The following is a 22,349-nucleotide window of genomic DNA, read 5'->3' on the forward strand; positions in this document are numbered from 1 at the left end:
CGAAACCATGAGTCTAGCAGCAATTTTTTTTAGAAATTAATTTCATGATGAAAGATTTTCATATATATCTAAATTTTTTCAGTTATTAATTCATCTAGATAAATCAAAATCATTTCACTGATATCATCTTGCTTTAAATTAGCTATAACATTTCTGCTTACTTACAGTTTATTAATAAAAACTTGAAATTTTTTAATTAATTTGTATACATTCAAAAGCAATAAAGGGAGAAGGAAAATGTCTAATAGTTAACTGTTCTCTTACATTTGTATAGATTATACATTTGAAATAAAATACAACTATGTTCGCAGAAAAAAAAAATAATTTTTCTGATTATAAATATATTATTGTTTGATCAAACACTGTTACTGGTTTCCGGTCGACAAGCAGATAATCTCTCGATCAAAATGTATTGCAAATGCAAACTCACATATAACATAAAGCAATCCATGAAATAGATAAACTTAGAGTTACAAATGATTATCTGCAGTTCGACATTTTTCTCTAACACCAGTATCTCATTTAAAAATGCAAATCTCAGTAAAAACTATAGAAAACGTGGTAGAGGAAAACAGGAAATATCTCAATAGTCTGAAAATACTGGATGGTGTTTGTGTTGTGATTAAAACTTTGTAAATTAACTCTACGGATTTGGAATATAAACGGTCTCAAAATTTCAGATTAGCGTAAAGGAAACAATATCGTTACATTCAAATCCAACCATCACTTCAGCCAAGTAATTGATTTATAACTAGATAATCAATAATAAACAAACACACAATATTATATTTAGATAATATTGAACTTATCAATTTCAATTTAAAAGTGGAAAACAATATGTCCTGCTAGTCAGAAATAATTCGCTGCGTTTATATAATTGCATCCGTTTATTAAACTGAAGGGAAAAAAACGTGCTTTTCAAGCTAATAAATCAACAAGCCAACATAGTAATAACTGAAACACAAAAACAATGCATCTTCCCAAATATATATATATCTTCTCTCCCAAATATATATAATAATAATATCTCTTAATCTAATTTAAATACTAATTAATTTCCTAATTTTTATCTTAATTTAGCCAACATTAACATCATTCCAATATAGTCTCTTATTTTCGAATCCAATTCCACTTTATTTAATTAATTAATTCTACTCGAAATCTATAAAAGTTCTGATTTTCATTATTTTCTCACGTTCGAAGTGAATGGATAAAAATCCCTAATGCTATAACATTCATTTAAAGATACCTAATATTCCTTTTCTTAAGTTGACACGTGCCAAAGAAACCCCAATTGAAATTTCATAGTAAAATTACTAATTGGAAAAATCTCTGCTCTTGTGTCGCAATGTAGACTGGCGTATCTTTTGTAATCGTTTGTTTCTTGTACAAATGATGCCTCCCGGGATGAAATAAATCGAAGTTAAAATTTCAAAAGTCCCTTCTTTCCGGTCACGCATTGTAAAATTTACGTTTGTGTGTGAACTAAAACAAAAGAGAAAAAAATTTCACTGTCCTGAAAATGTTAAGCCTTTAAAATCCACCTTATTGTTGTATAGGTTTCCAGAAATTTTAAATTTATATACCAATCCCCCTTTTAGAAATAAACAATTTTCTTTAAATATCATTAAAAATATTTGTTTTTGAAAAATTATAGGAAGACCAACGAATTTACTTGAAGATCCACAAGGTTTTTAGGTAGTGTTCATGTTTTATTGATTCGGACATCTGATTATTCTGAAGTTACGAGCGAGGACTGAGCTTTGGCCAATTGTAGTGCTGCATTGCGATCAGGGACACCTTAATTCGCAGTATTAGTTGACGTTGCTGAATGGCGATCAGCACAGGAGGAATTTTCAGCAAACTTTGTAAGTAGTAGAAATCGACGAGGGCACCATAGCAATAATCACTGTTTAGCTTATAAACAGAATCAAATAAAAGAATATTATTGTAGTCGTAGAATATTAGAATATTATTGTAATCAAATTTCCTTCATTTGTCAGTGAAGTTATAGAAAGTTTTATTTTACTAATATTTACAATTTACTAATTTGTAGCCAAGTAAAGTTTTAGGGTAAGAAAGCATTTCTAACAGTTTTTCACTCTATGATATTATTTTCCATTGGAACAATTCTGAAAGAAAACAAATTAGCTCATTATGGATTTCCTTTTTACTAGCCGTCTAAGAAGAGTGCATCTGCCTACATTCCATTTTGCCTTCTATTGCAAAGTGGAATGTAGGCAGGAGAAAAAAACGCCGAAATAAAATTTTTATAGTTCTTAGCGAAACAATATTTTTTCTCAAAATATGCAATTTAAAATTGATTCTCGATTACAAAATTGTTTGCACTAAATAGTTATCTGTCCTAAATTTCAGCTTTAAAAATTTTAATTTCCATGTGTAATTGCTTCGATTTGCTCTGATTCACCGAAATTGATTTGGAATTGTGATTGATTGTGAAAGGAATGTTTATTTAAATCGAAATAACCATTTGTTTTTATCTGAAATGAATCGCAATGCCACTGGTTGACAATCTTACGACAAAAGGGTTTCAGGAATGAAAATTCGGATAGAAAAAGAAAAATGTCAATTAAAAACTTTAAAATATCATTGAGCACTTATTATAGCAAATATAGTATTAAAAGGATTCAATATCACAGTTTCGTGGGTTTTTTCATAACATCTAATTGTTGCCAAAATGTTTTAGCAAAATGTTGATTTCATGAATTAAATTGGATATTCTTAAAACTCTTACATACTTTTTCTTGAACGAGATATTAAAAATAAGATAAACTTTTACTCGCAATGGTGTAGTATTGATCACTGGACAAAGCAATCAGTATCTCAGTGTATTTAACCCTTTCTAAGACCATGGGAAGTATGCTTCCCACCAAGTTCATCAATCTTTGAATGAAATTATGTTGATTGGCATAAGTTCTCATGAATTTTTCAATAAGACAATATCTTAAAAGCTTCAGTTTCTTATCTCACGCAAAATGATGTGTCTTGATTTGTTACTTAATTATTAATTAACCAAATTAATTAATAAATCAAAATAAATTTATCTAATTAGCTAAATGAATTACTTCTTTTACTATAATTTCGATCCTAAAAATATTTTAATATAGCCTGACTAGAAAGAAATGGCCTTTTAAAGGGTTAAATTATTTAATACCATGTGCAAGAATCTACATTTTTACAGCAGTCGCATTCTTCATCTTTCAAGTTTTTTTTTTTTTAAATTAAGTTTACAAACTCCAAGAATAGCCTCTAGATGGCACTGTTCTTTGTGAAGTGAGACGATTTTATGTTATCAGTTTAATTTTGGTGGAGATAAGTTTCATTATTGTAGCTTTCTTCATTCCAAAATGCTTCCGTAATACATAGTTTTCGTAAGATATACCCTATTTATAATTGGCATGCTTTAGGCTGTAAACTGTGTAATATGCTGTAAAATGCATAACTATGATGATACTAAACATTAAAACCAAATGGAATGTCTTATGCATAAAATATATGGCTATTCTATCCCATACAATAAGGAGGAAATTCCAGCGTTTCCAGATAAAACTTGGTCAAGGGTTTAATCCCTTCTATTTTCTTGGCACGAAATCCCATTTCTGTTTTGGTTCGTGACTGGCATTGCCCCTTTTCAAAATCTGAATAATTTTCGCACTCAGTGGCAAAGAATTTGCAGTTGGGCTTGAGGGAATTGGTGAAATACTCAATAGCGATGAAGTGAAGGCATAAAATCCTGTCTAGATTTGTCCAAACTGTAAAACAATATAAAAAATTAGATGTGAGGTGTGAATAAATAATCTTTAATTAAAATAATGAAATAAGATTCCGATTTGTTAAAATACATAAGTGGGCATTAACTGAATATTAACAAATATAAAAAGATGGAACATTAAGAAAATTATATTTTATAGTTATACCAGTTCAAAACTTCAAAGACTATTTAATCAGAATCTCGAAATAAAAGTATATTTAATGCAATAATTTCCTTACCTATAAGAGTTTTCCCTTTAAATACCTTGTACGAATTTCCTAGAACACAACGAGGTTGCTTCACACCACCATTAGGGTAGTAGTCGTGATGCCCAACTGGTTGAAAAAATCCCAGCCCACTATCTGAAAAGACCTCACAGGTTAGTTTGACACACTGTTTCCTGCTATCGATGCATAAAATGTACATAGATCAAAATCCTATTAGGTTTAAATAATCGTATAAATTATTTCGAATCTGTAATATTGTTTCTTAGTGCAGTTTGTCATATAATAAGGATTACAGATTCATAGACATTTTTTAATAGAATCAGGTGAGCCTTAGCGAACTTTCAACAACTTGAAGATAAAATTTCACGATTTTGGGGAAAAAAAAATGAAAATTCTAGAAAATATAAGAATGATAGCGATATCTTTATTTTGCTTAGTAGGAGTAAGATATCACTATTAGGAGGCGAGATACTAAGATTCTTCTAGAAAATTTTATATCTTGTTGGGAAGCTATGACGGGCAAAGCAGCCTCATAAGTGTTGAAGTCAAATCTCGTCTTTGTGCGTTGATCATGGAACTAGCTCTCTAGCTGTGCATTCTCAGTTTCCATTATTGTTTTGAATCCTTTACTCTGTTTTGAAGATTTGTTCTCTTTTTAAAAAGTTCCCATGAGTGCTGTTCTTTGATATATACAGGGTGAATTTAATCAATTCTAACAAACGAAAGAGGGTAGATCATAAATTACTATAGCAGCCCTGTCCCAAATCCAACAGTTGCAAATTAGGCAAAGAAACAAATTTTGCAAAACAAAAATATGGTTTATGGTGTCTTATTCGAAAGCCGATGGTATGCACAAGTTTTTGGTAAATTTTACAAATTCTAGCTTGTACAATTTTTTCTTAATTCAGAATTAAAAATTTTGGCGAGATTTGGATTTTGAATTTCACCAACGTTTCAGCGCGTATTATTCGGCTGTAATTCCATGTATTTTCATGAAACTCGTTTCATTTTAAACCATTTTAGCTGCTTTTTGAGAATATGTGCTTATTTTGCTTGAGGATGCGCCGCCGAATATTTTTTTTATTTGGATTTTTCACGATTTTGAGCAAAATCAGTTTATTTGCCATAACTTGTAAGCGATTGGACGCTGGACAGTGTCGCTTTAGTGATTTATGATCCGAATGGTCTCATCTGTTGCTCTCCTTCGCTTGTCAAATTGATCAAGATCACCTTGTCTATATAAACTTTTAAACAAAGGGTAATTTTTAGGTTCTAGGTGGATCAGTGAAGAACTGAAGAAATTTTCTGGAAATCTTGTCATGAGAACCATTGCAATAAGTAGTCTTTCTATTGGAATCTATCTAAGAGAATTCTATTTAATATTTGCTTAGTTTACAAGACAGATAAAAAAGTGATCTCAAATTATCTTGAAATATAGAAGATAGATTAACTGTACATTTATTTATATTTTTAATAAGGCTATGATATTATGGGATTGTCTTAGTTTGAAATGTCCACGTGCACAATAAACAGAAGTTAAATAAGTCAATTAAGAAATCCCAGATTTAATGTCAGATAATTTTGCGGAACTATGGACATGAAGCTATATCTAAACGATTTATCTGAAATCAAGTGTAACCAATATTTAATGCCAGCCAGCTGGTTGCCTACAGTGACTAGTATAATATACTATTCTCATTGTTGATACAGATATAAGCTATTAAAAGAAAATGTTACAACAAATTAACAGAACGAAACATTTAATTGTTGATAATTCTTAAGAATAGTATTTCGCATATAAAAATATAAATATACATAAATTTTCATTTCTTATATAAAAATATAATACTAATTCCTATTAAATTTATAAAAGGAAAATATAGCTTTAAAAAAGTGGTAAAAAAATTGCCTCTTTTCTAATGCAGTTTCACGACTCTTAGACTATCAGTTTGACTGAAGTGTTAATGAGGTAAAATCAAAAATTTGGATCACGCTAATCTGCAAGCGAATGATATTTTGAAACTATACATATGTAAAATGTTAACGTAATGACACAGAAATAGTTCTTATTCCTTATTACGGAATGGCAGGGATGAAATGTAAACATTTCGATGTCTGAAAAACTCAGTAGATTGCTTTATTCAGTTTTTATGATTGCATTTAATTCAACACTTAGCTAAATAAATAAAATTATTATATTATAAATACCGCTAGCCGTGTCAAACACCTTATTCAGTCAGAAGATGTAAAAAAAAAATTTAAGAAATAAACTTTAATCGGAAAGTTTAATAATCGAGAGCGAAAATAGGCTTAATCATACGCTGACTTACCTAATGGAAATAGATGACTTCCAAAACCATTAATTTCCAGAAAGGTTTTTACATTATCTTAAGTTCAAAAAATTATCTCTTTAATGCAATTGATTTCATTTCTATATAGTTTCTTTACTTTTAATAAATTATTGAAGTTTAATTTACAATATTACAATGCCTTTGATGTTAGGTTTGGTTCTGTTTAATTTGGTTTGAAAAAGTTTTTAAGATTAATACTCACTTCATCCGCATTTTTTAAAGTTATGAAACTCAACTTCTCTATAAAAATATTCAACCACGTGCTTTTGATAATGTTAAAATGAAGTTAAAAAAATTACTTTCATTGTCATTCATTTCGAAATAGGATTTTTTACTTTCGTTTGTATTTCCTAATGTATACACTTTTAATTTGTGTCCTCAATAATTTCCTGCAGGATGATTCAGTTTAAGTCCTATTTTCAAGTCGTATCAAATAAACTGAAATTTTACAAGATGCATCCCATATTAATCGTTTAATAACCTAAAAAAATCTTGGCGAGCAAGCCAGTCTCCAAAAGCGACTAGTTAAAAAAATATATGATTTTGATTTGAACAAATTCGGTTGTATGGCCCTTATAAATCAAATGAAAGCACCGAATTAATTTACCCTGAAAAAATCACAAAAGGAATCAAGATCTATGTTTGCCACATCTTATTAAACCCATAGACAGCAGTCCATTTTGTCTATTAGATTATTTTGCTCTTGGTATATTTAATGGTGGACATGGGCTTAGAAACTGTTGCTCTATAAATCTGCCAGAAGGTGACCTTCAGCCTTATTCACAAGTTTTTTTTCCCAGGGTGACGAAATAGTAAGTTCATTTAAAGATAAAAAGAAGCATTTATAAAAATTTGTGTTTATCTTGGTAAGTATTATTATACAAACAATAAGAATCTTACCTGAGGATATGCCACTGGTATGAATTATATCAACAAAATCTGCATCTGTGTATCTAAGGCCTATGTTTGGTTTCAAGGATTCTTTTAATGAAACCCCACCTGGATCCAAACCTAAGAATGACATTAAAAATATTAGAATGGTAATTTTAAAGAATGGTTTACTATCTATAAATTTCAACACTCATGATTAAAATGCTTTTTAATAAGTTCTAATGATAGATTTAATGTCAAATTTGCAAAAGTACAAAATTAGCTTGTAAGTACTTCATCAAAAAAGTTGTTCACGAAGAAAAGTTTTTCAGAAATATAATTAGATTTCAAATAATTCGACATCTTAAAATGAATCAGAATCTTAATATTTTCATCATTAAAATAGAAGTATATAATTGTAGAAATATTTTTTATTATTTACATTAAAAAAAACATTCAGTTTTTACTGATACTAATTTTATTTCCATTACGATTTTTATATTTTATTTAAAAATCTAAAACACTTTTTAAATATAATTGACAACAATTGACATTGTTTTAAATACTAGATCTATATTCACACACTTTCCGACGAATTCAAAAGATTCTTTTACTTTTTGTTAAAGTTTTTTTTTTTTTTTTTTTTTTTTTTTTTTTTTTTACCAAGAAAAAATACAGCAATCGTGAAAAAATTCTCAGAGGATCTTATAGGATCTCCAGAGTTTCTTGAGCCATAAACATAAACTTTGAAAATTATATTCGTTTGTGTGTGAATAAAATATCTCAAAAGCTCTTTGAGCTAGATGAATGAAATGCCGTACGTAGTATACAAGTTAAATTTGTAGATTTAGTTCAAATTTTAAACGAAATCATTCAAAGTAAACCTGTCTGCCTTTCTGTGCGAGCAAAAGTGAACTCTATGACTATAAAGCATAAAAAAGCAACTATATAGATAACGTTTGGTGCACGGATTTAACATTTAAATTGCAGATTCTTATCAAAATAGAACCAAATCTGTAGAAGAATAGGTTTATCGGTCTGTACCTTCGCATGCAATAACCCATGTACTTAATTCAATTAATGAAGTTTTGTACGTAATCTTACGTCAAATTTTGTTTTCAATCAGTCAGGAAAAAAAAAGACAAAATAATATTCGTGCTCTAGATTTTAGTAAAAACGCTAGATCGACACGAAAGGCTTATGCTTCTTTCTTGGTGCTTGCCAATGGTATGCATAATGCTTGGGTAAAGCCACAAATGCTTTACACGGCATTGTGCAAATGAACCACATCAATGCTATTCCAAGCTCCCAATTTTATACAGAAGAGAGGACAGAGAAGACAGGTCCTTTATTGGAAAATATACAAGAAAGTTTCAAGGTGACAACCTCTGCTGGTTACTTTATTGTATACGAAGAAACAAAGAGAAAGTACAGTAATCGTCAAAAGATTCCGGTTCAACATTTCGAACGGATCTCCATATTCTAGCTCCCTGAGATCAAAAATCTTATTTTGGGATTGGTAAATTCATATCAAAATCTGTTGAACTGTGTTCTCCCTGTCTAGTTAATTAAATATTTTTGAATTAAATGGATTAATCAAAGAATCTTAAATTAATTAGATTTAATTAATATAATTCAGTTTGGTTCTAAGATTCTTTCGAGAAGATACTAAAAAGCGCATACGGTAACCGCTTTGTTAGCAATTTTTTGCAGAAAAATTTTGAATTTCTTTATAGAAAAATGCGGAAATCCATAAGAAAATGAAGCGAAGGAAAATAGCAAACAAAATTATTGATCAGAAGGCGAGTACTTAAGGTAATATAATAAAATTAACATAAACATTTCTTATAAATATTATCAAAAATCAATTTGGATTTTCTTATTTCCCCAAAAAAAAGTTATTGCACAAGATTACTGTGCAAAAAAAAAAATATTGTAATTTTTTTTCTACTTTTCAGTCACAATGTACAGGGTGTCCCAAAAAAATGTATACACACTTTAAATAATTGTAAATTTGGGGTTTATTATAATTCGAATAATTTTCAACATATAAAAGATTCTTCAAATATCATTCTATTGTCTTGTTATCGCATGTTCTCAAACTGACGTCCGTTCTGCTCCAGACACTGCTGACAACGCGAAGCGATGGAATAGCACATGATGGAATAATTCCCTTGGGATATTCGTACATTCATGTTCAATGGTGCCCTCAATTGAACAACTGTTGCAGGTTTATGGACGTCCTGAACAGTTCCATCAGCTTCAAACTTATCTCTAATTCGAGTGATGGTAACTCGTGTAGGTGGTTCTTTGTTAAACTCCCTCTTAAATTGTCTTTGCACTTCTACTGCATTTTCATACTTCCAGTAGCTTTTTAGAATAAATTTCCTTTCTTCAAATTCAAGTCTGTCTGCTATCACTCGGTTCAATGGGTTCAGTTCGTAGAGAAAGAAGAAATAACTTAGTTATCAGCTGCTAAAATGTGTATACATTTTTTTTGGACACCTGTATTACTAGAAATATTATTGAATCTTGAAATCAGTTTATGCAATTGCAACACCAAGTAGCATTTATTGCAGGAGGTAACATTCCAGAAGGCCTTTATAAGGATATCAAATAATATCGATTTCTTCTTAATTTATTATATATAATTAATTTATAGTAAGTTTTGAAAATACTAAAATAGCGCGTTATCATCGAAAGAGAGCAAGCAGATCAAAGCATAAATAAACAACAAAAAAAAAAAAAAATGAATGAAAAACTGATTACAAATTTTCATTATTACAAACATGAAAAAAGTCAAATTTATTAAGATTTTTTAGAAACTAACCAGTTATTCTTACTAATGCACGAACTTTTCTTCCTGTTACGCCGCATATATGGGAGCCTAAGCTATGGCCAATGCAGTGAAAAGTCTTTAAAGATACTTTTTTATAAGCCTGAAAAATCAGAAAAAAATTTCATACACATTTTTTTTAATTGTTCAACTGTTAATATTTTTTTATCTATACTTATAATAAAGCTCAATGTGTGTGTGTGTGTGTGTGTGTTGGCGCTCAACAGGCCAGACCACGTGGCACGTGTATACCTTTTTGGCACGTGTATACCTTTGAGGCCGGGAATGTGCACCTGGGGGTTATTTTTTCGAATTTTTAATTAGAATTTTATTTATTTAAAAAAAGCGAAATTTTGGCGTGTTTCTGCTATAACTTCCGAAAATATTACCGCAAAAAAAAGATCTTTACATGAAGTTAAAGATCAAAAATTTATCTTTTAAATGATACCAATGTTTTAACCTTAAAATTAAATTTCTATTTTTAATGAATTTTTAAATAAATATTTTAACTATATTTTTCAACAATTATTTTCGTACAAAATAAAAATAAAATTTAAGCTGCACGAGCACGTTTCGCATTCATGGGGAAAAATTAGCTTTTTTCAAAGTGTTGCCATCACATTGATTAAAGCTCCAACTAAAAATAAATTAAATCTTTTTGGAAATGAAATCTGCAAAAAAATATAATTTCCGGGACGTGTCTGTAGGAAATAAAACAAATATGAAATATTATTTTTTTAAAAAAAATAAATTCAAGAAAAATTATTTTATGATCTTTTACACTCTCTATATTATTAATCCAATAAATCAGTTTTATTTTAAGGCAAGTTTTGTTTAATATGAACAGGATATCCATTCAAATCAGGGCCACACTGCTAATTTGTAAACCTTTAGTAAGACACAAATCTGCTAAAATGGTCTAAATGGAAAATGATTATATTTTATGTAACTTGATTCAATAAATGCTCTAATAAATAACGAATTTTTGATTTTACATAAAGCTTCTGCTGTGGAAATCACGAATAACAAAATTTTCTTGAAACACTAATATTTTAAATAAAAAGAGTTAATTTCCAATTAACTAAATTAATCACTTAAACTGACTGATTTATGAAAATTTGAATATCACTATTCAATAAAAAAAGGATAATTTTAGATTTTCCATCGATCGTTTCAAAGAAAATACGCCAATCAGCTCGCAGGTTTCTCAAGATTAATTGGCCTAAAATTATGAAAATGTTGAGTTTTTCTAAATTTTTAACATTCAAAACTTCATAAATAAGTCTTAGTTGATCGTGGAAAATAGAAACATTCATTCATTTATTTAAAATTTGGTGTGTCCAGAATATTTCTCAGAATCTGATACCTTACTGCATTAAATTTAGACTTCATAATTTTTGAAATATATTTATAGGCCGGAACAAAATATTATTATTGATTTCATTTCAATCCTTTTGAAAGCAAAACTAAAAACTGAATTTTATGCTCAATCTGAGAAATTTTTGTTGAATTATTGTTTGAGATATTACATAAATTATGAAAAATATTTTGTAGTTTACATAAGACTTAAATACCGAGCGATTCTGTTTGCAATACTCATATTCGATAATAATAATAATAAAAAAATAACAATAAAATAGATTAATAAATTAAAAAGCTTGGTTTTATTAAAAAATATCTTTATACTAATTGCAATTTCAGCATTTCCACTTTAAATTAAAGTTGAAGTTTTATCGGAAATGACAACACATTAGGAAAATATATATAATAAATTGAACGAAACGATCTAAACAACAGTACAAGTTTGGTATGACTATCAAAATTTGAAGATTAAAAATGTTTTGTTTGAGAACCTATTAAGAGACCAGTTACTTAAAATATTTAATTGAAAATTGTAGCGAGCGGTAATACTGGCGAACCGGCTGTTCGCCAAAGGCGGCTAGTTAGTAATAAGGCAATCCTTGTGCACCACAAATTACAGCACAAGTCTTACAGAAGTAAGTACAAACAACTACATACATAGATAAAAGCAGATAAAAATAAGGATAAAAACAACAGGAGCAAAAAAAAAAAAAAAAAAAAAAAAAACAAGACTAATTAAAAATTGAAGCAGCAAAGGCAATAAATTTACAGAATGAGAAAAAAGCTATTTTGTGCCGACCGAAACATGAAGCGGAGGTGGAAACTTAATATTACAGGCATCGAGATCCACAGTAAAATCCCTTCTCCTTTCAGTAAGTTTGGAGCAGTCAAAAAGCAAGTGTTCGACATTTTGAACTCCACCTACGCTGCAAGAGTAGAGATCAGTGTCCTATAATTCAAATTTCTTGAGATAGTAATTTTAATTACCGTGGCCAGTAAGAAATTTGGTTAAGTGAAAATCACTGAAGAAATGCTTGTTATTTTACCTTTGAGAAATTGTGGAGAAAATTAGTTTAGCTAAAAAGGCAGTTGATGAATTCTGATATAGTTCATTCCATTGGAGAATGGTCTTTTTGTGATTATCATTGCGAATGTGAGATTTGGGGATGCTCACAGGATCAATGATGTTCAGCTTTGTAGCTAGATTTGCAAGCCAATCGGCTTTTTCATTCCCTAAAATGCCAGAATGATCTCGGACATGTGAAAAACAGACACTAATTCCTCTAGCTTTAAGCTCGTAAAGAGTGATTTGAACATTCACTACAATTTTGTAGCAGGAAGAAATATTGCTAAGCAAAAATAAGGATGAAAAAGAATCAATACAAATATGAAACTTGGATGACAGAGTACAGTGGTTCACGATCCATTTGAGCGAGTTACTGAGGCACAGAAATTCTGCTTGGAACACACTACACTCATCAGGAATTCTAAACATAAAGTATTCCATTTCGGCGGCGTCCTGAAACACAGCAAAAGCAAATTCAACACGGTGGCTGAGTTTACTGCCATCAGAAAAACACGCTACAGGAAAATGGCTAAGAACATTGTCCTCATAATCGATAATTTCGATAGAACATTGTCCTCATAATCGATAATTTCGATAGGAACACGTTCAGCAGGATGTGGAAGATTAGGAAAAAAAAAAACACTTTGGAATCTTGGGTAATATTTACAACATGATCTTTGAAATCTTTATTTTGCAGGACGAAAAGGTCAATTGGGGGAAACCCCGCAATGACAAAGCAGGCTTCGTAATTTATAGTTCTGTAGCCACATATAATTCTGAGTAAATTTCTTCTTTGAACTCTACGTAGATTTCGGCAGTTGATCTTTTTTTTCAAAGCACTGCCCGAAACTCTAGAAGCATAGCAGACAAAGGGTACAATTCCCTGTTTATAAATCATACCAATAATATTGGATTGCAATCCAAAGGTATTGCAAGAGACACGATTTAGTCCTTTAAGAATGCTTTCACATTTTTTGGAGATATTTGATTTCATTCACCATTTCAAGCCGTATGTTATCAAAAAAGAGTTGCTTGCTGGAAAAGTCCACGCTCTTTTTCTTAATTGCCATAACCTTCGATTTATACGGATTGAATTCCATTTTTTTTATCTCTTGAAAAATTTAAAATATCATTCAATGTGCTTTTAGCAAGTTCAAAAATATCATCAAGACATTTTCCCTGAAAGCAGATGAGCAGATCGCCCGCGAAGGCTATAGTATCACATCCGGAAAGCTTCGAAAGCCTAGCAAGAAGGCTGTTCATAATTCAATTCCAAAAAAGTGGACCAGAGACGGAGCCTTGGGGACAGCCCCTTTGCAAGGAACGGAAAACTGAAATACGACCGAGCATAAGCTAGGCAGACCTATCATTCAAGAAATCTCTGACCAGATGAAACATGTTGGAATAGCAAAATCTTTGAGCAAAACGAGAATACCCGGCCAACCAAGCATGATCAAAAGCTCTTTTGATGTCAAGAAAAACTAAAATTGTAAGCAGATTCTTCTTCTTGCCTCTATCAACTACGTCTTTCAGGTGAAGGAGAGCATCTTCACAGCACTTTTGCGGAGTGAAACCAAACTGGGTGTCGTTCAACAGTTTATGTACTGTGCAAAAACCAGGAAATCATGTTAACTTTTCAAGAAAGACATTCTCCAATAGTTGGTAGGAGGCTGATACATCTCAAATTGTCCAGGTATGGACCACGAAAGTCATTCTTTTTCGGAATTAAAAAGATGTTTGCTCAACTTTTAATTTGAACAGGAGTTTTTCTGTACTAACGATTAAGGATATTATATACTGAGTTGCCAAATTATTATTACCACTTAACACTTATGCGCAAATCGACCATAATTTCATGTTGTTTCTACTGGATGGCGAGACAACTATGAAAAGAGAATGCAGGACAAGTGTAGCATCAATTACATTTTGTTAATTGCGAAAAAATAGGCATAAAACGTAATTTAACTGAGTATGGACGCAGGACGTTTGCACTCGCTCGAAGCGTCGGAAACGGTATCAGCGAAATTGCTGCTCTTGTGAGATCAAAAGCAGTAGCTAATAATGTTTACAGAGAATGGACTGCTAAGCAGAAAACTCGGTCTCAACGTCAGGCTTGTGGTGGTCACAGGCTACTGAATGCTCGTCCTGAAAGAGGATTTACCGAGTTGTCCAGTACAACAGAAGAAATTGTCCATCAATAAAATCTTAAGCAAGGAGCAACCGCCAAGGTATCTGAAAAAACTGTTCGCCACACGTTATACTGTATAGGCTGTGGAAACCAACGGCCTATTGGAAAGCCTCAGCTGCCTGTTTAAACAAGAAAGATGTCTCCAGATTGAAAACGAGAGCAAAGATTAGATAAGAGATGCTGGGAAGAGATCATGTGGTCCGATGAATCGCGTTTTCAACTACACCATGTAGATGGTAGGGTGCGAATATGGAGAAAGTAGCACGAAAACATGCATCCAAGAGCGTTGACGCAACATGTTAAGCTGGTAGAGGCAACATTAAGATTTGAGGGATGTTTTCTTGGTATTGTATTGTCCTTTGATTACTTTGGAAAAACGTCTGAATGCCCAAGTATAATTAAGTGCGATCGCAAATCAAGTATATCCTGATATATTAAATGAAGTACCCTGCTGTGGATAGAAACTTCCAGAAGGAGAATGATCCTATCATAAGGATGGCATTGTCGTTAGATGGTTCGAAGAGTATGATAGAGACTTTACCTATTTAAGTTAACCTGAACAATCACCATATCTCAATCCACTTGAGAATCTGTGGGATGAGATCAAGCAGGTCATCAAGCAGCTGGATCCAGTACCATTAAATCTTAAGGAACTAGAAAGTGCAATTCATCAGATATGATCTGAAATTATGCCTACCACTTACTAGCATCTCATAACGTCCATGCCAAGAAGAAACCATGCAGTATTATGGGTAAAAGGCAGTCCAACATTTTAAATTTAGAGGGTAATCATAATAATTTAGTCACTGAGGGAAAATCTGCGATTTGGCACTCTGCATGCTTATCGTTTGATTTGGAGTTACCAAATTTGTTATAAATAACTTATAAGGTTGGAAGTGTAGAAATATGCAGTTCATAATAATTTTGTAAGTTTTTATGAGAATTTTAATTTCTTTAAAATTAAATGAGATTTTGGTGACTTTTCGTGATAATTTCTAAAAATATAATTAGCAAAAATAATTCTCACGCCAATTTAGTGCCAAATTAGTGCCAATTTAGTTATTTTATTTTCTGAGATTTGGATAACACTTAAAAAAAATATTTTTACTGAGATTTTATTAAAGGTATTGTTCTTGGTAAAAGATGTGAATACATTTTTTTTTGTTAGCTGGAAGACCAGAAGAAAATTTTATTTTAACGTGATAAGCAAAATACGATTGGGGTTTTTCCATCGTGAACACTATGAAATGACATGGTTGATTGCCAACTTTTTATAAAATCCATTCCAAATAAGGAATGAAATTGGCGTGGTTAGTGAGAAAAGATTAAGATTACACCAAAATCTTTGATAGTTAAAATTTTGCTTGTGATTTTTTCGAATTCATGAAATGTGCCTGTTATTTACTCTTCTTTACTTCGTAAGAAAATATAAAAGAAGAGTAAAGGTTAAAAATTCCTTACTTAAAGGATAAAACCTTATTTAATTAGGTACTTAAAGGATAAAAATTAAAGACTGAAAGATTTCTTATCTGTCTCGAAGTGAATAAATTACATTGTTTGTTAGCTAAAAGAACTTTAACGCAATCAGATTTTATCCCAAATGTGTGCTATTCTTAACTTCATCCATGTTAGCAATTACTAACAGCGTTATCGCAGCTTGATATTTACCGTAATAGGTAATATATGTAATCACTGGTCATTTTGCTTCAAGTGTAACGCATGCCCGTTCTTTTAAGACCGGGTACGTACATGCAATTTTTAATTATTCGATTCTGAAGATCTAATTAATTTTCTGTTATTGGATCAAGTAAGAGACTATACTATCAACTAGTGTACGAGGGTTGTCTAAAAAACATCTGGCCTTGAATTTTCCTGCAACCGGTAATGTTGCTAGAGCGGCGCCACCGTGCACAGTGGTAGAATACAACTGAATGCGCATGTCTGAATTTTTTTTTCTCCGTATTCCAGTATGTCAGCCGCTGCCTGCTGGCCGTTGAGTAATGTGCTTTATAAGTATTTTTTTATTTCTCTCAAGACGACTGATCTAGACTTTCTTGGAGAAACACGGAATTCCAGTCGTCTCCCAAACTCCCTACTCTCCAGATATGGTTCCTTGCGACTTCTAATTGTTTCCAAAATTGAAATGCCGTTGAAAGAATCCCGTTTTGAGAGTAAGGAAACGAAGAATGCTACAGCAAAAAGGAACACCATTCCAAAAGAAGCCTTTCAGGAGTGTTTTCGGCAGTAAGTAAAGTGTGTGAAGGCTCAATAGGCTTACTTTGACGGGGATTAGGGTCCCAATTTCGACATGTAAGTAATTTCGGATACTTTTTAGACAGCCCTATCGGAACAATAATTGTTCGACAAAACAATAAAAAAAAACTGCATTGATCACTGTTTACTAGACGATATTACAATTGCAAGATAGAACGAAAATCATCGCAAGCAAATTTTGTAACTTTGTTCATGTACACTCAACTAAACAGTCATTTCTCTCCCGTCATTACAGGAATTCTGAAATTGGTGTGCGTCGCTGACTTTGATACAAGTGATGACACTTTGCATAAAAATACGACTTTATTGTATTTTTTCGATTAAATATAGATTGTTTACATATGTACTATGAAATTCACACTTAAAACTCATTTCTTGGAGTTGCCCCTAAAGCTCCTACCAATGCACACAAATTCATCGATAAAAACACCTGTCTTTTAAGCTCAATTGTTCACTCTCTTTTCAATTCATTTCTTTTGACTGCCGAGTCAGAATAGTTACATGGAGGTTAGTGACACGAGATTATTTTTATTACATACTCTAAAATTCTTGCCTAAGTGCATTGAAAAACAACCTTTACAAACTTAAAGACACTTAAAGATTATTCTGATTTTAATCTCAAAAAATGACTATGATAGGAAGTGTGATTCAAATCTGTGTTAATAAGACAAACTTGTCATCACTGCAAGTCTTTGCCTGTACCTAATGCGTTTACATTGCATAAGCAGACAACGACAATACAACTACATATTGATAAATTTCTAAAAATTAATCGATCGTATGTATCTGCTTGCGAATTGGAATGTTTATCACATTATGCGACACACATAATGTTTTAACTGTTTTATCACATTATGCGACACACATAATGTGATAAAACAGTTTATGGTGGTGTGGTACGGAAGTTTGAAGAGGGAGTTGTCAGCCCAGGTATCGTGCTCATCATCTGACCGTGGTTCAAAATTATGAGGTCCGTGCCAAAACAGCCTTAGTGTTGCTTTAAACCGGGGCGTTAATATAATTAAACTAAACTAAATAGTTTAATAGAGGTAGCAATCGAGTGGAGTTATAAGTACACCCCTTTTTTAACTCTCTCTCTTCTGTAATCCTTTTTTCGCCAATTATAATGAGCAGTTTCCCTAATTAAAGGAATTTCCGATTTTATTCCGAAAAACTCTGCTCCCTTTTTAAAAATTCTGCAGCATTTTTATACACAATAATGCAAAACATTAATTTCAAAAAGACTGGTATAAAGTTTATTCAGTAGGTCATATTACTTGAATAGTTAAGATATTTGACTTGAAGCAAGTTATTTTTGCACTCACCTCAATAAACTTCATCATCTCTCCCACTTTCTCGCCAACGAGTCTTGCATCCCTGTACGCCAACCGGAAAGGTATATTGTTGTAAAGAGTCCAATCGACTATGATAACATTGTAGTTGCCATATTTTAAAAGAGCATCTTTAAGATCCTATTCGGATAGTTTCTCATTTTAGATAATTACTTCACATATCAAAAAAATATTTTCAAAGAGGATATCAAGGTTTTTAATTTCTGAATTAAATACATTGGGTACAGCTATGCAATATATTGGATACAGTTCCAATTGTATTATAAAGTTGTTGAGTATTATAACATTGTAGTTACCATATTTTAAAATAGCATCTTTCTTTAAGATCCAATTCGGATAGTTTCTCATTTTAGATAATTACTTCACATATCAAAAAATATTTTCAAAGAGGATATCAAGACTTTTAATTTCTGAATGAAATACATTGGGTACAGCTATGCAATATATTGGATACAGTTCCAATTGCATTATAACGTTATTGAGTATTATAACATTGTAGTTACCATATTTTAAAATAGTATCTTTCAAATTCTGTCCAGAAAGTTCATTTTAGATAATTACTTCATATATATATCAAAATATTTTCAAAAATGATGGCACGGTTTTGAATCGCTGATTACAATAGTTATGCAATACATCGGGTACAGTTCTAGTAGACTATGATAGCGTTGCAGTTAAGATATTTGAAAATAGCCTTTTTGAGATCCTTTTGGTATGCTATAATTGCTTTATATATCAAAATATTTCAAAAATGATAATACAACGTTATTATATAACGATGAATAACGTTGCAGTTACTATATTTTAAAATAGCATCTTTCAAATCCTATTCGGAAAGTGACTCATTTTAAATAATTATTTCACATATCAAAATATTTTCAAAAATATTGGCAAGGATTTTAATTTTTGATTGGATGCAGTTATGCATTACATTGGATACAATTTCAATCGATTATAACAACGTTATATACCATATTTAAAAATAGCATCTTTCGTATACTATTCGGAAAGTGACACATTTTAAATAATTGCTTCACATATCAAAATATTTTCAAAAATGATGGTCACCATCTTAGAATTAAAAAAAAAAAAAGAATTATTTTTTTAAATGATCTCAACATTAGATATTTATAATTTTAAAAGTAATTTGAAGAACATTTTTTTAAATATTTTTCACGGGATTTGCGACAACTTTACTGTAATAAAAATATGACATTTAATTGTTTTCAAATGGTGTTAAATTATTAATTTCGTTTGAAGCAATTTTTTTGTTCGTATTAATAATTGCGGAACGATTTGATGCATTATTTGTGATTTAATTTATGAAGTTAATTTTATTCCATTTTGTAAATATTTTTAGGTGAGGATTTTGTTTGTTCTAAAGATTACAAATTATAAAAATTAAAAATAAAATGACAAATTTTGCTTTCTTTAATGCAATATGAATTTTTTTAAAATCTTAAAACACGTTTTTGACTTACCAACAGCTGGAAGTGATTATACATTGTATAAAACTGTATTTCTTAACTTAAATGCTTCAAACATTAAATGACATGATTTTCATCTCATTTCAACAATTTTTTCAGAGAAATATTTGCTTGTACCAGATATAATCGATAATTATATAATATTATAAAGAACGGAACCTTTTTCTGATTTATTTTGTAATTACGGATTTTTAGTTTATGTACATTTTCGTAATTACTATGATTCACATTTCTTTTCCTTTGCACCTTTTCAATTAGAAAAAGGAAATTAAACTTCTTTGCTTTACAAAGTTTAATACGGACTTTATCTCTTCTTCTTTTTTAGCAGGTTAATTGCAGGCGTCCTGGCATAGGGGTAGCGCGGCTTCCCCGTAATCTGGGCGTCGCGGGTTCGAGTCCCGATTTGGTCATAGTTGCTCTACCGTTGTTCTATCTGTGAGATGTATGAATGTACCCTCCTGTAAAAAGGGGTTGTGCAAGCGAATGAGTGATGCGTGAGTAGCAAAGTCGTACTTTTGGCCCTTGTTGGCGCTACTATAAAAACCAGAGACGCTTCCCATCCGGCTTAAATCGGTGTCGTCGTAACAGCGGGCTTCTCCGTGGCAAGGGCCATAAGAAACAACAACAAGGTTAATTGTTTTGATGCAGATATTTTTTCTTTGAACTATTTCGGTTAGAAAATTAAATTAAACTTTGAAACTAAAAGAAAAATGAAATCAGCTAATTTTTGCTTCAATCGATAGGAAGAAGGCATCAAAAATGCATGTTCAGTTTTCTTCTCAATACTGCAAAAGCCTCATATGAAGAATGTCATTACATGCGAAGGCTAGAAAAAAGGGGAAATATACTCCAATTAAGTTGTCCATCTTGGTCTCTAATTCCGAATGCACTTAATGTCTGATCACTCATTCTTGCCCAAGGTCCGTGCATGGACAAAAAAGTTACAACTGTATTAAGGAAAATGTAAAAAAGTTTAAAAAGATCAATCCTGATAATTTGAACTATCATCATTATTTATTATATATAAATAACAAATAGATGTATACATTTGATTGTTTATGGATAAAAAAAGAACTAAAAAACTTATTAAAATATTTAGTTTATCCTACTAGTTATACAAACTGTAAAATAACAGGCTACAATTTTTTTTATCGTATCTTGTGAAACTTAGTTTTACGGAATCCCTATATTAGTTTTAGGGACGCGCTATATGTAAATCCCTAATCTTTTTTTATAATTAGAATATTATGGTTTACATAAAATAATATCTTACATTGAGCAGATTTTCAGGCATCAAAAATGCAACCATGGGCCTGTAGAGGGCGCACGCACATATCATCTCTAGCAATAATAAAGATATGTGTCTGCCTGTGTCCCCTCTGTGTATGTGTATGTATTGGCGCTGAACAGACCAACCAAATTTAACATATATGTACATACCTTGGTGGGAAAATCATTTCGCAATTCCATTGTTTCACATTAATTCACACACTGACATTATTTAGTAGTAGATATTAAGCTGTTATAGTATAAAATTCTAGTACTATTGGAATACTAAAAATGATTTAAATTAAATTGTATCTTACATCAAACAAATTTCCAGGTGTCAGGAACACGGCAACTCCATGGATCAAAAATTTTGTCTCGTAAGTTGCATTAAATAAACACTTATCGAACTGTCTGACATTGGGCTGTATAAGACAAGGCTCATTCTTATTGCTTGGCGTATATAAACGATACATAATGGAACCGTCCATGTTTGACGGCGGAATCAATATCTGTATCGGAAATTCTATAAGAGCTTCCAATACGTAATCAGCTCCAACTCCAATAATCGAGTGATCAAAAATAGCATCTGGAAATAGAATAATAATACATTTACTATACACTGAAATAAAAAAAAATTTTGATAAGCGCATCTCCCCTAAAAATTGCACATTTAAGGAATTAAATATAATGAGAGAAACTGTTTTACTGAGGAATGAGCTATTTGCATTAAAAAATTGATAAAATTATCATCTGTTTCTTTATTATGTTTAATTCTATAGAAAATCTACCATGCACTGTCTAAAAAGATGGTGGAAACAAATAAAAAATACATCTAGAAATCTAGAACATTTAGAAATTCATGACGGACGAGAATAACATGAACTTGAGAGCTCAGTTTCGGACCGCTGTAATGGATTTCTTGTCTAGTTTTTGAAACTTTGGATTACTTATTAACTGCATGCAAATGCTGAGATTGAAAGCATCCTACGGAACTTTTCCCGATGTTATTGTTAAAGGTCAAGGAAACTGGATTGAAAGGCTTCACCAGTCAATTAGATTCGTAATATATCTCTACCTCTACCTTTACTTTTATCTCGACCTCTGCCTATACCTATACCTATATCTCTATCTGTGTCTCTATATCTATATCTACTATGAAAGTATTTGTTTATGTTGGCTCTCTACAGGCCAGACCATTCGACTTAGAACTACCAATACACTGACTCCATACATATTTTACAGGGTAAAAACGGTCATTTAGGCACAATTTTTTTGAAATTTCAATTAAAATTTTA

General features: G+C 31.1%; 1 protein-coding gene across 1 annotated transcript; it reads right to left on the reverse strand.

Moving 5' to 3' along the window:
- Positions 1-3,296: 3,296 nt before the first annotated feature.
- LOC129989403 (lipase member I-like) lies at positions 3,297-21,484 on the reverse strand. Its single transcript, XM_056097920.1, has 6 exons — positions 21,372-21,484; positions 18,272-18,418; positions 10,051-10,159; positions 7,251-7,361; positions 4,012-4,134; positions 3,297-3,773 (listed from the first exon to the last, which is right to left on the reverse strand). The coding sequence occupies exons 2-6, from the start codon at positions 18,287-18,289 to the stop codon at positions 3,526-3,528; spliced, it is 609 nt and encodes a 202-aa protein (XP_055953895.1). The 5' UTR covers positions 18,290-18,418; positions 21,372-21,484; the 3' UTR covers positions 3,297-3,525.
- Between the last annotated feature and the right edge of the window lie 865 nt (positions 21,485-22,349).

Source organism: Argiope bruennichi, chromosome 10, assembly GCF_947563725.1.
Source record: "Argiope bruennichi chromosome 10, qqArgBrue1.1, whole genome shotgun sequence".
Taxonomy (NCBI): domain Eukaryota; kingdom Metazoa; phylum Arthropoda; class Arachnida; order Araneae; family Araneidae; genus Argiope; species Argiope bruennichi.